The sequence below is a fragment of the Talpa europaea genome (assembly GCF_964194135.1).
Source record: "Talpa europaea genome assembly, chromosome: 4".
Taxonomy (NCBI): Eukaryota; Metazoa; Chordata; class Mammalia; order Eulipotyphla; family Talpidae; genus Talpa; species Talpa europaea.
The window spans coordinates 68,287,652-68,304,409 of NC_140070.1; the positions used below are offsets into that span (position 1 = coordinate 68,287,652).

General features: G+C 39.7%; 1 protein-coding gene across 1 annotated transcript in view; it reads right to left on the bottom strand.

The window, feature by feature from the left end:
* The window catches only part of WDR49 (WD repeat domain 49), a gene marked incomplete at its 5' end in the record, with an annotated part of 188,426 nt that overhangs the window by 114,174 nt on the left and 57,494 nt on the right, over positions 1-16,758 (bottom strand). The window contains 2 exons of the mRNA XM_084232625.1: positions 4,069-4,217; positions 13,465-13,632. Coding sequence (XP_084088751.1) covers positions 4,069-4,217; positions 13,465-13,632 — 317 coding nt within the window. The remainder of the gene's footprint in view (positions 1-4,068; positions 4,218-13,464; positions 13,633-16,758) is intronic.

Here is a 16,758-nt window from a genome sequence, read left to right on the forward strand (position 1 = left end):
GAAGACAGGAAATTAATCATCTTTATATACCTCTGATGAGTATGCCACTTGGTACAATGTCTCTGAATCAAATTTGGCAATATTTTTGAAAATCCCTGTTGACTCAATAGCATTTTTTTAGAAATTTATCACAAAGAAATTTAGTTAAGAGATCTTATGTGTGTGTGTGTGTGTGTGTGTGTGTACCAAAAAAAGTAAGAATTTATAAAGGTAAAAATTAGAAATTGCCTCTTTTAGTAAAGAGATGATTGAATAATTAAGTTATGGTTTCCATATTATGAATTACTATAAGGCAAGTGAAAATTCATGTCTATGTATGCTCACACAGGAAGATCTCTAGGAGATATGATTTAAGAAAACGTAAATTGCAGAAAAATATATTTCATGTGATACCATTTAATAATCAATGCAATCTTGCATATGTATACATGTAAGAGGTTATATATAATTTTACATTAGTAAAATACTACATATCATCATATAATATAAATAACAGTGAAAACAGGAGAAAATACACATCAATATATGATCAACTGGGAGAGGAATTTATTTGAAGGGAAAGTAAGTAAAAAGCATCCACTTTTTACACTACACACTTCCTCACCTGTAATTTTTATGGGAAAGCATTAACCCACTTGTGTAATTTAAGGACAACAAAAACACTTTTGTGAGTGAATGGGCAGATATAAGTTGAGGAGAGAGGGTATACATAAAGTAAAGGAAGACAAACAAGTAAGCTGTAGTCACCAGCACAAAAGTCTGACTTTGTATTTTCCTTACCAACTTCGGGTATATAATGTACAATCCAGGCACTGAGAAAAGTCAGAACCTCCGACAGAGGACTGATTAAGTTATAGACTGCTCTGATTCTGGTGACCAATCAGGCTTAGTAAGTCAGGAGAGAAGAATTAGAAGCAAAGGGCCTCCCTGGTGGCGCAAGGGGTTAAACATCACACTATGAAGCAGGCCACAGCTTCTGCAGCACAAGTTCAATCCCCGACCGGCCAGAGAAAAACCCACAAGGTGCAGCAGACCTCTCCTGTCTCTTCCGCTGCTCCTCTCAGCAGTGTATTTCAGTCAGTCTGCCTGTTCTATTCCCACTCTGTCTCTGGTGAATCCTCTCACCCGCCACATCTCTGGCCTGTACCCTAGCTCTTATATGCATAAATAAATAAATTTAAAAAAAAATAGAAACAATAGAAAAAACTAATCAGGCTCACTGGTTAGAATGTCAACCCTACCAGAGAGATTTTCCTTGATCTTGAAAATCCTTTTACTTCCCGTTATGATTCCTCTTCCAAATGACCAAATAGTGACTCCTAAGAGGGCATTGTCATCAGTGACTGTCATCTTATGAGAAACATTTCAAAGACCCAAAGCAAAATGCAATTGAACCATTGTTTATTATGATACAAAATTGTATAAGAATAAACTAAATGTTTAATCATCGCTGGGAAGTAGCAATAGAGCAGTCTTCCAAAAAAAGTACTGTGGAGAAAATTATTTAGGTATAAATTTCTTTGGTCTGTAAATCCTCTTACTTAGTAACTTAATGACCAAAATATTGTTCAAATTCTCTTTAAAAAATAATGTTTTTTTCATTTTCCCTGTTCCCTAACTTAATCCCAGACTTAAAAATATTCAAGAGAATTTTATGGCAATAAAGCAGAGATTTAACCTGATTGCAGACAGCCCTGTTATCTGTTGTGAAGACATAAAGACTGAGATTATTATGCATTTATCAAAGTAAAATGGATTTAGATTAAAGTGAAAGACAGTATGACAAGCTTTAATATAATGTAATGGTTTAAAAGCCAAAGCAAAAAATGGAACGATAAAACTGCTTTGGGAAGAGGCCAGGTAATCTTAATATTGTTGATAACTAAAAATAATCAATTCTGACTCTAAGGATCTTTTTTCATTTGCTTTTAAAGTTATAAAAGCTTTCAGAGAACTATTTGATGATAAAAGGCCAAGCATTTCTTTCACATTTATGTTGAAAGAGATTCATTCATTTAACTAAAATATATTGAGGACCTAACGTGAGTATGAATAATCCAAAAAAGACATAGTCCTTAATTTCACATATCCTCTCAGTTAATTGTTAAACACTGTTTTATATGGTGTTCAAAATTTGTTCAATATGCATTAATATGTGCTAGGTCCTGGAAACAGAATGAATTCAACAAATTATCTTTGCCTTCTTCAAAGTCCAGTGAAAGGTACAATGCACATATATGATCCTCAATTATACTTGTCAAATTGTATTAAATCTAACAATAGAAGTTAAAGTGTTTTAAAATCTCAAAAAATATAATCATTGATCAGGGTATCAAAAAAGTTTCACTCTGAATTTCTTAGTATTCTAGATTCAAAGTAATGTGTCTTCACTTCTAGTCAACAATTGGATACTTTAAGCTGTCCAGCACTGTGATGGATACCAAGTACACAATTTTAAACATACTGACTCCTTAACCAAACAAATAATTTTAATGCAACATGACATATGATCTAATGAGGACACACAAATGCACTTTTAGTGCAGAGATGAAATATCTAGATCTGCAGGAAAGATTCCAAATTCTCCAAAACTTCCAAGATAAATAGGCATTTACATAGTGATCGTGGAAGAAAAAAAATGGAAGGCAGAAGGAAAAGCAAGTTGCAAAACCACAAGACAGCACTGCAGAGACAGCCAATAGTTTGACCCTACTGGAATATTAAATGAATGAAAGGGAAACACAGATAGTGAAGTAAGACTAAGGGAAGAATTTGTATCGAAGTTTAAGAATTTTAGAGTTGATATTTCAGCCAAGGGTAAAGATGAAGGACTGAAGGAATTTTTTACAAACCACTGAACTAGCAGGATGTAAAGGGAAGATTGGAGTCAGACTAGTCTGAAAGTTGAGAGATGTGAGAAAATCTTTGCAGTATTTTGGGGAAAAGAAAAGGAAATTTTGTATTAGTGCAGTGGCAGTGAGACAAAGGTGAGATTGATGAACGCGTTTGGATGGTCGACTCAACCGGAATGGGCAGTTGATTGGTGATATTTAAGGGAATGGGAGAAGATTTGTGTGACAGGTAATACAGTGAAATAAATAAGGACGGCAAAGCTAATGAAAAATATGAGACTGGGGATCTGAAGATGAATTTCCATTTAATTTTTGCACATACAGATATCATTTGAGGATAAAATAAAAAGTCAGATTCATGAAATTAGTCTCAGAAGTTCTTGGGGGTGGGCTCTGAGGAGAGGGCAATGAGTGTATTTCCCACCTTTCTTGTCTTCACAACTAAGTAACTGGAAGTATATGTTAACAGGCTCTACATGTGAGTCATTATTCAAAAATTTAAAAAATTTCCTATAGGAAGATAAACAGTAAATAATGTCAAAATTCAGCCTGGACTATCTGTCTCCAGTGCCAGGTTTTCTCCACCATATTCAAAATATCCCATTAATTTCATCAAATAGAAGTGGACACAGATACTTAAAATGCTCTTAATGTACTTGATATTCTCTAGATCATCTTCAATGTCTAACTGAATCTCTTCATAATCAAAGCAATATATGATTGTTAGTTCCTATCAATACCTTACCAAAATAACATTTCCTCCTCCCCAAATATTTCTTCATTCTAATGAATTTGTGAGAACTTTGGAAATTCTCATGTTGTAACCTATAAAAAACCCAATAATAAGGATTAAATCCATGAGTACATGATTTGAAAAAAAAAATAATGAAATACTTTGTCATTTTCCAAGGACTATATAGCTAAGTAATTAACAATATCTTTTCCGGGCCTCCCCTGGTGGTGCAGTGGTTGAGCGCTGGGTTGCGAGGCTGCCTGCAGCCTCTGCAGCGCCAGTTCGATCCCTGGCCACCGGCGAGGGTACCCAAAAAAAAAAAAAAAACTTTTCCAAACATAAACTTCCTAAGATAGTGATAGTTAGTTGATATATTTAAAAAATCTATACCACTTCTCAAAGGACTTTAGGACAAAGGATAGATTTGGGTAGGAACTGGGCAGGCAGAACTAACTAAATAAATAAATGCATGCTGTTACTTACTTTATCTTTGGAAAAGCTGAAAAGTTGTTTTCTTGCAGCAAAGAATTGGACAGCTATCACACTGGTGGAGTGACCCCAAAGGACACCAACTGGTTTAGAGACAACATAAGGGTTCCAAAGGCAAACTTTATTGTTAATGCCAGCAGTTGCTAATCAGAAATAGAATGAAAAAAACTTATGAATGAATAACCCACAGTACCTTCTTTTTGAAAAGAGTTTACCACATATCTATAGTTTGATAATTGCCTTCTAAGCTGTGATGCTCTCTGTCTTGAAGGAAGAAAAGTCTTGCCATTGTCCCAAGGCCCAGGCTAATAGGGCATGAGCTCTACCACAGGAAACATTTGAAATGGAATGAGTGGTGGAAAGGGGGTGTGAATAATCTAAGAAGACAATCCAGTCCCTGTAAGGAGACTGGATTAAGTCTAACTTTTTTTTTTTTTTAAGTCTAGCTTTTAAACCCAATATTTCCACTATCCAGTCAGCACAGCCTAGGGGTGTAGTACATGTTAATGTTATCCCGGCAGTAAGAAAAAATATTTAAAGTTTACAAATTATTTAAAAAGTCTAACAAAACAAATATTTCCAATGCCATTTAAAAAAACCAGTGTTGGGCCTTGCTGGTGGAGCAGCTCTGTCAAGCTGTCTGCAGCACAGGTTTGATTCCCGAGCGGCCAGGGAGATTCCCACATGGCATGCAACAGGAGAGCCTGTCGCACCTGCTGCTCCCCTCAGCAATGTATTTCAGTCAATCTGCCCGTTCTGCTCCCTGCTGTCTCTAGTGAATCCTATCACCCTCCTGCACCTCTGCCCTGTACCCCAGCTCTTATATAAAAAAATCAATAAATAAATCTTAAATAAATAACCCAGTATTTACAAGGAAACAATCAATACACATATACTTTTTTTAAGAGTTTTTTATTTATGCATATAAAAGCTGGAGTATATGCATATATGCATATAAAAGGCCAGATGTGCAGGAAGGTGAGAGGATTCACCAGAGACAGAGCGGGGAACAGAACAGGCAGACTGACTGAAATACACTGCTAAGGGGAGCAGCAGGAGAAATAAGAGAGGTTTCTCCATGTGGGTTTCTCCCTGGCCGTCGGGGATCAAACTCGTTCTGCAGAGGCTGCAGATTGCTTCATAGTGCAGTGCTTAACCCCTTGCACCACCAGGGAGGCCCCAATACACATAGATTTTTGACCTGCTTTATTGAGAAAATATAGCATTCTTGAACATAAATTGGTTATATTCACGGAATTCTTCAAAAATAGAGAGCACAGTGCTGCTTCTTCAGATGTTTGAAATCTCTGTAGCAAATTCTCTACTTCCCTCATTTAGGATCCACTGTGGAGCTGAGCTTTCCACCACAACTATACCAGATATAAAATAGTGATGAGCATAGAGGGATTTGAGTAATCATCATTCAATCAATCAAAGAAATGGCTAACCTTCTGTAATTCTCTAATCTTCTGTAATAAATCTATAATACGGGGCCTCCCTGGTGGTGCAGGCAGTTGAGCGCCCGCACTGTGAAGCTGTCTGCAGCCTCTGCAGCGAGGGTTCGATCCTGGCCAGCCAGCGAGAATTCCGCATGGCATAGCAGACATCTCTTGTCGTGCCCGCTGCTCCCCTCAGCAGCGTATTTCAGTCAGTCTGCCTGTTCTGTTCCCCGCTCTGTCTCTGGTGAATTCTCTCACCCTCCCATGCATCTGGCCTGTACCCCGGTTCTTGTATAAATAAATAAATCTTTAAAATAAATAAATGTGTAAATAAATCTATAATACCCCTCGCAATTTGATGTTGATATATGCCAGAGTTCGTATTCAAGGTATCATTTACCACGTTTGTCAATTATCATTGTCATAAATTTTTTTTTTTTTTGTTTTTTTTTTTTTTTTTTGTTTTTTATAAATTTTATTGTTATATTCCCCATACAATTGCAGCCCCCCATTCTGACCCCAATCCCTCCCCTCCCGCCCCCGCCCCCCTAAAAGTGTCTCTGGTTCATAGTTTTTTGTTGATTTTGATTTTCACTTTCTTATAGTTATTCATTTTCCTGGTCCCTTATTTAAGTTTTCTAGATTCCTGCTATGAGTGAGACCATCCGGTATTTTTCTTTTTCTTTTTGGCTTATTTCGCTGAGCATGATCCCTTCCAGCGCCATCCATGTTGCAGCAAATTGCATGTGTTTATCTTTTTTGAATGCTGAGTAATATTCCATGGTATATATGTACCACATCTTCTTGATCCAGTCATCTATTTTTGGGCATTTGGGTTGTTTCCAAAGCTTAGCTATTGTAAACAGTGCTGCTATAAACATAGGGGTGCAGGTGTTCTTTGGAATTGATGTTTCTGTGTCCTTTGGGTAAATACCTAGGAGTGGAATTGCTGGGTCATATGGAAGCTCTATGTTTAGTAGGTCCAGAAATCTCCACACAGCTTTCCACAGTGGTTGGACCAGTTTGCACTCCCACCAACAGTGCAGAAGAGTTCCTTTTTCTCCACACCCTCGCCAACATTTGTTGTTGCTAGTTTTTTTAATATGTGCCATTCTCACTGGTGTAAGATGGTATCTCATGGTAGTTTTGATTTGCATTTCCCTGATGACAAGTGATGTTGAACATTTTTTCATATGCCTGTTGGCCATTTGCATTTCCTCTTCAGAGAAGTTTCTTTTAAGCTCTTCTGCCCATTTTTTGACTGGATTATTTTCTTTGTTGTTGTTGAGTCTCATCAGCTCTTTGCAGATTTTTGTGATCAGTCCTTTATCATTAGTGTTGGGTGCAAAAATGTTCTCCCAGTTGGTGGGGTTTCTCTTTGTTTTTGTTATTGTCTCTTTTGCTGTGCAAAAGCTCTTTAATTTGATATAGTCCCAGCTGTTTATCTTTGCCTTCACTATCACAGCTTTGGGTGATGTGTCTGTAAAGATGTCTTTGATGTGCAAATCACGTAGTGTTTCGCCTATATTTCCTTCTATATATTTTATGGTTTCAGGTCTTATGTCTAGTTCTTTAATCCATTTTGAGTTGATTTTTGTGTATGGTGTGAGGTGGTGGTCAAGCTTCATTCTTTTGCATGTAGCGACCCAGTTTTCCCAGCACCATTTATTGAACAAACTTTCTTTGCTCCAATGCATAGTCTTTGCTCCTTTGTCAAAGATTAGTTGACCATAAACCTGTGGGTTTATTTCTGGATTTTCTATTCGATTCCATTGGTCTGTATGTCTGTTCTTGTTCCAATACCATGCGGTTTTGATGATTATGGCTTTGTAGTATAGTTTGAAGTCTGGGAGTCTGATGCCTCCATTCCCTTCTTTTTTTTTCAGGAGAGCTTTGGCTATTCGGGGTTTTTTGTGATTCCATATGAATTTCATCAATAATTGTTCTATTTCTTTGAAGAATGACATTGAAATTTTGATTGGAATAGCATTGAATCTGTATATTGCTTTTGGAAGGATGGCCATTTTAATAATGTTTATTCTTCCAATCCATGAGCAGGGGATGTCTCTCCATTTCTTTGTGTCTTCTTCTATTTCTTTTAACAGTGTTTTATAGTTTTCTTTGTATAGGTCCTTTACCTCTTTTGTTAGATTTATTCCCAAATATTTGATTTTTTTTGTTTCAATAACAAAAGGGATGGTCTTTTTGATTTCTTCTTCTTCAGATTTATTGTTTGTGTATAGGAAGGCTACTGACTTTTGCGTGTTGATTTTGTATCCTGCCACTTTACTGAACTGATTGATGAGTTGAATTAGCTTTTCTGTGGAGTTTTTGGGGTTCTCTATGTATAATATCATATCGTCTGCAAATAGTGATAGTTTGACTTCTTCTTTTCCTATTTGGATTCCTTGGATGTCTTTCTCTTGTCTTATTGCCCTGGCTAGGACTTCCAGTATTATATTGAAAAGCAATGGTGAGAGTGGACATCCTTGTCTTGTTCCAGATCTTAATGGAATTGCTTTCAGCTTTTCACCATTGAGAATGATACTGGCTGTTGGCTTGTCATAGATGGCCTTTATGATGTTGAGGTATGTTCCTTGTATCCCCAGAATTTCAAGGGCTTTTATCATGAATGGGTGTTGCACTTTGTCGAAAGCTTTCTCAGCATCTATTGATATTATCATATGGTTTTTATATTTCTTTTTGTTGATGTGTTGGATAACGTTGATTGATTTTCGGATGTTAAACCATCCTTGTGCCCCTGGAATGAATCCAACTTGGTCGTGGTGAATTATCTTATGGATACATTGTTGGATTCTGATAGCTAAAATTTTATTGAGGATTTTTGCATCAGTGTTCATTAGGGAGATTGGCCTGTAGTTTTCCTTTTTTGTGTTGTCCTTGTTCGGTTTTGGTATTAGTGTAATGTTGGCTTCATAGAACGTGTTTGGTATTGTCCCTTCCTTCTCAATTTTTTGGAAGAGTTTGTGAAGGATAGGCACTAATTCCTCTCTGAATGTTTGGTAGAATTCATTTGTAAATCCATCAGGTCCTGGGCTTTTGTTTTTGGGGAGGTTTTTGATTACCATTTCAATTTCGCTAATTGTAATTGGTCTGTTTAGGTGTTCTATTTCTTCTTTATCTAGCTTTGGGTGATTGTAGAGTTGTAGGAATTTGTCCATCTCCTCTAGATTGTTAAACTTGTTTCCATATAACTGTTCATAGTAGTTACTGATTATTCTTTTGATTTCTGCTGTGTCCGTTGTGATTTCTCCTCTTTCATTGATGATCCTGTTTATTTGTGCTTTCTCCCTTTTTTCCTTTGTGAGCCTGGCTAGGGGTTTGTCTATTTTATTGATTTTTTCAAAGAACCAGCTCTTGGTTTCATTGATCTTTTGGATTGTTTTTTTAGTTTCAATTTCATTTATTTCTGCTTTGGTTTTTATTATTTCTTTTCTTCTACTGGTTTTGGGGTTTTCTTGTTGTTCTTTTTCTAGATCTTTGAGCTTCGAGATTAGGTTGTTTCTTTGCGTTCTTTCTTGTTTCTTGATGTGAGCTTCTATTGCTATATATTTTCCTCTTATTACTGCTTTTGCTGCATCCCATACATTTAGGATATTGGTGTCCTCCTTGTCGTTCAATTCAAAAAATTTTTTAATTTCTTCTTTGATCTCCTCATTAGTCCAATGGTCTTCCAGTAGTGTGGTTTTTAATCTCCATGAGGTAGGAAAGTTCCTTGCCTTCTTTTTATGGTTTATTTCTAGTTTGATGCCTTCATGGTCAGAAAAGATGGTTGATATGATTTCAATCTTGGTGTATCTGTTGATGTTTGTCTTGTGCCCCAGTATGTGATCGATCCTGGAGAATGATCCGTGTGCGCTTGAGAAAAATGTGTACTCCATTTTTTTGGGGTTTAGTGTTCTATAGATGTCTGTTAAGCCCAATTGCTCTAGGTCTTTATTTAGAGCTTTGGTTTCTTTACTTATTTTTTGTCTTGTTGATCTATCCATTGTTGATAGTGGTGTGTTGAAGTCTCCCACTACGTATGTGTTTTCTCTGATGTCTGTTTTCAGAGAGGACAACAGTTGTCTGATATATTTTGGTGCTCCTTCGTTTGGTGAGTATATGTTAATGAGTGTTATTTCTTCTTGAAGTATTGTCCCCTTGATCATAATGTAGTGACCATTGGGGTCTCTTTTTATCTTTTTGAGTTTGAAATCTGTTTTATCTGATATAAGTATAGCTGTTCCTGCTTTCTTTTTTGGTCCATTTGCTTGTAGGATTGTTTTCCATCCTTTAACTTTGAGCCTATTTTTATCTTTTGTAGCTAAATGTGTTTCCTGGAGACAGCAAAAGGTTGGGTTTTGTTTCTTAATCCAGGCTGCAACTCTGTGTCTTTTTATTGAAGAGTTTAGTCCATTTACATTTAGAGTTAATATTGATATGTTAACATCTGTATTTGCCATTGTGTTTGTCTTTCCTTTGATTTTATTTATTTATTCTTTTAATAACTTTTTTTTTTTTTTGGCCTTCTTTCATTGTTATTCGTCGCTCTGAGGTTCTGGCTTTAGGACTCCTTGTAGTATTTTTTGGAGTGGGGGTTTAGTTGCAATGAAATTCCGGAGTTTCTGTTTGTCTGGGAAGGTCCATATTCTTTCTTCAAAGAGGAAGGAGAGCTTTGCGGGATAGAGTATTCTTGGTTGGCATCTGTTTTCTTGGAGTCTGTTGACTATGTCCCTCCACTCTCTCCTTGCCCGTAGTGTTTCTTCGGAGAAGTCTGATGTCAGCCTGATTGGTTTTCCTTTGAATGTTATCTGTTTCTTCCCTCTTGCCAGCTTCATTATTTTTTCCTTGTCCTGGATTCTTGGGAGCTTTACTATTATGTGTCTTGCTGTATTTTTCCTTTCGTCGTGGAAGTTTGGTGTTCTTCTTGCTTCTTGTATATCAATTTTCAGCTCCTTCTTCACATTTGGGAAGTTCTCTTCAATTATCTCTTTGAATATTTTCTCTGTTCCTACATCTCTCTCCTCTCCTTCTGGTATTCCTATAACTCTTATATTTCCTTTCCTCATGGAGTCAGATAGTTCCCGAAGTCTTTCTTCGTTCTTTTTCCTTCGTACTTCTCTTTCCTTTTCTGTTTTGGTTCTTTTTATTTCTGTGTCTTCAAGATTACTTATTCGTTCTTCCATTTCATCTATTCTGCTTTCATTGCTTTTCCCAGAATTCTTTAGTTCTTCCATTAATTCTTTGATCTCCTGCATTTCTTTTACTTCCCTCTTTAGGGACTCAATTTCTTTCTTCTGACCATTGTTTTCCCTCTCTAGGGACTCAATTGCATTCTTCTGATCGTTGATTATTTTTCCCTTATCATTGTTTTCCTTTATGACTTCTGTCAGTTTTTTAATCACGGCAATTTTAAATTCTCTTTCTGGAAGGCTCAGAAATTCTTCCAAGTTATTGTCGTTGCAATCTGGGGGCTGGCTTTCTTTTTGTGGTGTGCTTTTTCTCTGGAGAGTTGCTAGGTTGCGTGTGGTTCTTCTCCTCCCTACTGTCTGTTTTCTAATTTGCCGTATGCGTTGGGACACTGTGTTGTTGGGACTTGCCGGCATCTTGGGTGGGCTTCTCTGTTCCCCTCTGGTTCTTCCAGGAGTCATCTGTCAGTTTCAAGCAGCCTTTACTGGAGAAAGGTCCCTGTTCTAAAATGCCGATGTGGGGACACACTCCCCTGTGCGCCTGGTCTGCCCCGGCGGTGGGTTCCTGCTTCCCTCTGGGCTTGGACTGCAGGCCAGAGGGGGTCTGGCGTGGGCGAACTTCCCCCGCTCACCTCTGGCTCCTGAGGAAGCCTTCTGCAGGTAGTCTTTACTGAAGAAATGTCCCTGTTCTAAAATGGTGATGTGGGACACACTCCCTGCGCTTCTGGTCTCAGGCACACTCTTCTGCGCGCCTGGTCTGCCCCGGCTGTGGGTGCTCGCTCTCCCTGTGGGCTCAGACTACTTGTTCAGAAGGGGCCCGGTGTGGGCTAACTCCCCAGCTGGCCACTAGCTCCTTCAGTAGCCTGTGCTGGGGTCAAGTCTCTAGGTGGCACCAGAGATCTCTCCTAGAGCCCTTGGGGAGCTGATTTTCCACCCCGTGGGACAGGGAGCAGAGCGGGGATGGTAGGGTACACCTCAACAGCTTTGGGGTGCTGTGTCTGCCTTGTGCCCCACCGTCGTGGGGAACCCACGCCCCTAATTTCGTGCCCCGGGTCTCAGTTCCAAAGCCCTCAGTTCCAGGACGCGGGCTGTAGCCCAGATCAGTGGCGCGGGAATGGCGCCTTTTGAATCCCGCTCCCCTGCCTGGGCGCCTTGTTCCTGCTCACTCAGGGAGGGCCTCGCCCGGGTCTCAGTTCCAAAGCCCTCAGTTCCAGGACGCGGGCTGTAGCCCAGATCAGTGGCGCGGGAATGGCGCCTTTTGAATCCCGCTCCCCTGCCTGGGCGCCTTGTTCCTGCTCACTCAGGGAGGGCCTCGCCAGGGTCTCAGTTCCAAAGCCCTCAGTTCCAGGACGCGGGCTGTAGCCCAGATCAGTGGCGCGGGAATGGCGCCTTTTGAATCCCGCTCCCCTGCCTGGGCGCCTTGTTCCTGCTCACTCAGGGAGGGCCTCCGCCGTCTCCCCGCAAGCCTAGGTCGCAGGCACAGGGGCCTGGGCAGCTGCAATCCGAGCGCCGCTTTCGCGCAAGCTTACCGGGCGGCCGGGGCTGTGTGCTGGTGCTGGTCTCCTCCTGGTGGGCGGGGCTCTCTTTTTAATGGCGCGTGGAGCTCACCTCCGCGGCGGATCCTGCAGGGTTCGCCTCAGCTCCCGTTCACGGGGTGTGGTGGCTGAAATAGTTCCTTTCCACTCACAGTCCCGCTTGCTGCATCCGTTTTTCTTGTTGGGCGTTTTGGTTTGTTGTTTCCCTGGTCTCTGCCGGTCGGAGAGTGCCGCCTCTGTGGGCGGGGGAGGGGAGCAGGGTTCTGCGCTTCCCTCCCTTCTCGTCCTCTTTTATGGCAACTTTCTTCTTCGGGCAGTTTGCTGGAGTCGTCCGTTTATCTTCCGTGTCCCAGTTCTCACTGGGACCTGCCGCTTTTCCTCCCTATTAACTTTTTTTAATGGGAGATCTTACTCGCAGCGTCTCCTCGCCGCCATGTTGCTCCGCCCCTCCTACAAATGAAATCCATTGTCATAAATTTTAGGGACTTAATTACCCTACTGATATCAGCACTTTTTATATGAGTAATTATAACTGACTGAAGGTTAATATGATCCATTCTGTAGGTCATGTGTGTTCCTTCTCTGCAACAACCCTATTCGTTGTTTAACAATATCTCATTTTTATGATGTTTGAACTATCTTCATCATCAAATCATCAGATTTCAAAATGCCTACATCTTTTCCTTAAGTAACACATGAAAAATATAACAATTCCTCAGAAAAAGATTCACTTTCACATTAAAACAGTCATTTAGTAAACTGAAGCTAAGATAATCTGAAATTTTTCAAAAAGGCTTGAGATATTTTATTCAGAAAGGTAATTGAAAAATGTTCTTCATTTTGCAGTTCGTGTGTGTGTGTGCACGCGTGTGTAATAAAAGGAAAATGACACATTTGTTTGGATTCAGCATTTGGTGGTGTCACAACAACAGCAAAATGGCAAATGCTGCACAAACTGTCTTCTTCCTCCATGTCATCTTACATCTCCCACCAATTTTAATATAATGACTCATTAAGGCATTGGACACTTTCTCATATTTTCAGCCCATCATACACTACACATCATAATGCATCATTATCAGATATTCTAGACAATAAAATGTGAGCTGCTCAAGTTGGTCTCCCTGGCAGTAAAGCAACAAGGTGGAGAGATTCCCCACATACAAATATGCATGCCAGGCTATTTATAAGGCCCTCATAGTTATCATGATTTATTTTACATACCAATTAAATTGAGCCGAGAGTGGTAATCAAAAGCATGAATACCCTGAGCAATGTTGAAGGATGTCATTTTAAGATGCTTTTTTGACTTCTCTCTCCAAGCCAGTACCATGGAGTTTGTATTGCTGGTTGTACTGGAAATGATAGCATCTAAAGATGCATTGTAAGTAACTGGTAAAAAAAAAAAAAAAAAAAAAAAAGGAAAAACAATTTTTAGTTGATTTCCCATAAGATATCAGCAAAATAGAACAGTTCTAAATGTAAAGTTAAAAATCAAACTCAGATTATGACAACACAATGCAATACTCAGACACCTCACTCCCCCCACACCCGTCTCCCACCAAAGAACTTAGCATGAGAAGTTACAGTAAAGGATATTATGATTTTTTTTTTTTTTACTGGAAAACCTGGAAGGAAGCAACATTAATTCTGGAGAAGATGGGAATTCTATGGGTTTCTGGGAATATGAGATGAATAAAATGAGCCCAGATTCTTGGGTTCTCCTTCCTGGTCCTATAGCAGACCAAAAGGAATTTAGCAGCCACGTGCTGCTCTCAAAGCCGCACCTTTGGGCACTCATGCCCAAACCATGGCTTCTTTATATCTCGACTGGTTTACAGTATTTGTGAGTGAGAATACCAGGACTTGATACCCTGCTTAGATTCCCAAACACAGCTGGCTCAGGTGCAGTGTCAGTCCCTGTGTTCCCAATGACCCACCCCCAGGGGCTGTGGAGCAAAGTACCATTGGCCAAGCAAAGAAAGTGACCCTCTGCCTTTTGTCAGGAGAATCTTTCTGTTCTTATCAGACTCATCCACTCCAAAAAGCCAATAGTCATAGTTACCTTTATTTTTTTTTAAAGATTTATTTTTATTTATTTATTTATTCATTTATTTATTTATACAAGCAGTGGGTACAGTCAGAAGTGCGGGAGGGTGAGAGAATTCACCAGAGCCAGAGCGGGGAGCAGAGCAGGCAGAAGGACGAAAGTACACTGCTGAGGGGAGCAGCGGGCGGCAGGAGAGGTCTGCGCGCCATGTGGGACCCTCCTCCGGTGGCCGGGGAGCAGCCGGGGATCGAACCGGCGCTGCAGAGGCTGCAGGGAGCTTCACAACCCAGCGCTCAACCGCTGCACCACCGGGGAGGCCCCCAGTCATAGTTACCTTTAAACTGACTTCAGAATACAACATCCTCCATGGTTAGAAAAAGGTTTTGTTTGCATTTTGATCAATTATTTATGCCCCAAAGTTGAAAGATTTCAGATTTAACCTAAAGATCAATTTTCTGCCTCACATAAAGAATGTTGTAACTTTGTGTGGTTTTGTTAGGGGGAAAAGGATGTCCTAAAGCTAATTCCATACAGGCTTTGTGGACTCCACCCCAACCTCAGGCCAAAGCCAAAGCCAAAGACACTGGGAACTCCAAATCCCATCACCACTAAAGGGAAGGTGGCTGGGACCTGAGGGTGGGGTTAAGCAGCCAGGTTGGTATAAAGCCAGACACATGGGCTTTGGAGGGGATCCCCCATTTTGGCTCCCAGCGTCCGGCCAGCTCGCAGCGTCCGGCCAGCTCTGAGAGTGCTTTTTGGGTTTCCAGGTTGGCGGATCGGGTAGGACGCATTAAAGACTTTATTTCCCTATTTTCTCCCTGAGTTGTACATTTTCCTTATTTCCTTTTCCCTTGTAAATAAACCTTTTATTAACCTTTTGTGTGTGCCTGTAGTGGAATATTAATAAGTCCCTTTTAAGCGCGCGGGTGAGGACCCATAGCCAGGCAACCCGTTCAATATCGGGGCTGCCCTATAACAGTTTAAGGAAAGTTGCTATAATAGACTAGCTCTGGGAAATATTACCGATCTGCTAATTAAATAAAATTAAGACACTTACTCTCAGAAAAATACCCAATGGATTCTTAGCATTCCTGTACTTCTTGTGAAACTAATTGCTGACTATCTTTTGTTCCAGAATATCTTTTCAAAAATGTTTGCATAGAAAACATTCTTTAAATATAGAGATCATGTCTCCCTTTGCAGCAAATGGTGGACAAACTTGCTACCTTAAATATTAAAAAAGAATATCTTCAGGGCCTCGATGGTGGCCTACAGGTTAAGTCTCAGGCTATCACCTATGGCATGAGTTCAATCCTCAGCCAGGGAGTTGGCCCACATGGTGCAGCAGATCTCTCCTGTCTTGCTTGCTGCTCCCCTCAGCAGTATATTTCAGTAGATCTGCCTGTTCTGCTCCCCCCTCAGTCTCTGGTGAATCCTCTCACGCCCTGAACCTCTGACCTATGCCCCAGGTCTTCTACTCATAAATAAATTTAAAAATCTTAAAAAAAAAAAAAAAAAAGACAATGTCTTCCTCTGGAGCAGAGGCAGGTTTGTATCCTGTCCACTGAAAAAAAATTAGTTTGGAGTTCCTTTCCTATAACACAGTCCACTGCTTTTGTAAGCATGCATCTGCATGGCCTCTAGGACTTGGGGGGAGGAGGAACTGACAGATACATTACACACACCACTTGCTGTGCTGTGCATAGTAAAGTCCTTCTCCTTCTCCTTCTCCTTCTTCTTCTTCTTCTTCTTTGACATACAAAATGTTCGCTCTCATTTTAAGATTTTTTAAAATGTTCTTTTTCCAAGTGAGCACCAGCACCAAGTTCTGGAAATGGCAACCTAACTGATGAGTAGCTAACTTGAAAATAGTTTTACAATTTTTGTGAAAGAACTTAATTTGCTTTACTTTATGAATGTATGTGTATGTGCGTGCATGTGCATTAACATAAACACTTCCAAATTATTTCTAGAAGCAAGGAAATTCTGATACAGAAGGATGACTCAATACATTCCTTTTCTGCTAGCTTATTCTACTGAAATAATTACTTCTAAACTAGGATTTAATTATTTAATAGATGATATTGACAATATGTGAAGAGCTTGATAAATTCATTTTATATTTATCCTACAATGAAATACATAGCTTATTATGACTAATTGAAAACTAATGAGGTTGACACTATCCAGTATATAGCTATGGATATCCAAAACATGGCATCCATTTTTCAAAGATTTAATGAGCATCTGCAATGTGCCTTGTACACATAAGGCTAAAAAGAGAAGAAAAAGCCATTGCCAGATTGCCCCAATCTTGGAGGCATAGGTATTTAAATCAAACAATTGCAGAAAACTAGCACATACTAAAGTGATAATTTGAGTGGTATAGATAAACAGAAGTTTGAAAAACAGAAAAGGCTTTGTGGGTTTCAAGGCTTAGAAAACATTTGGCAAGCATTGACAAAAAA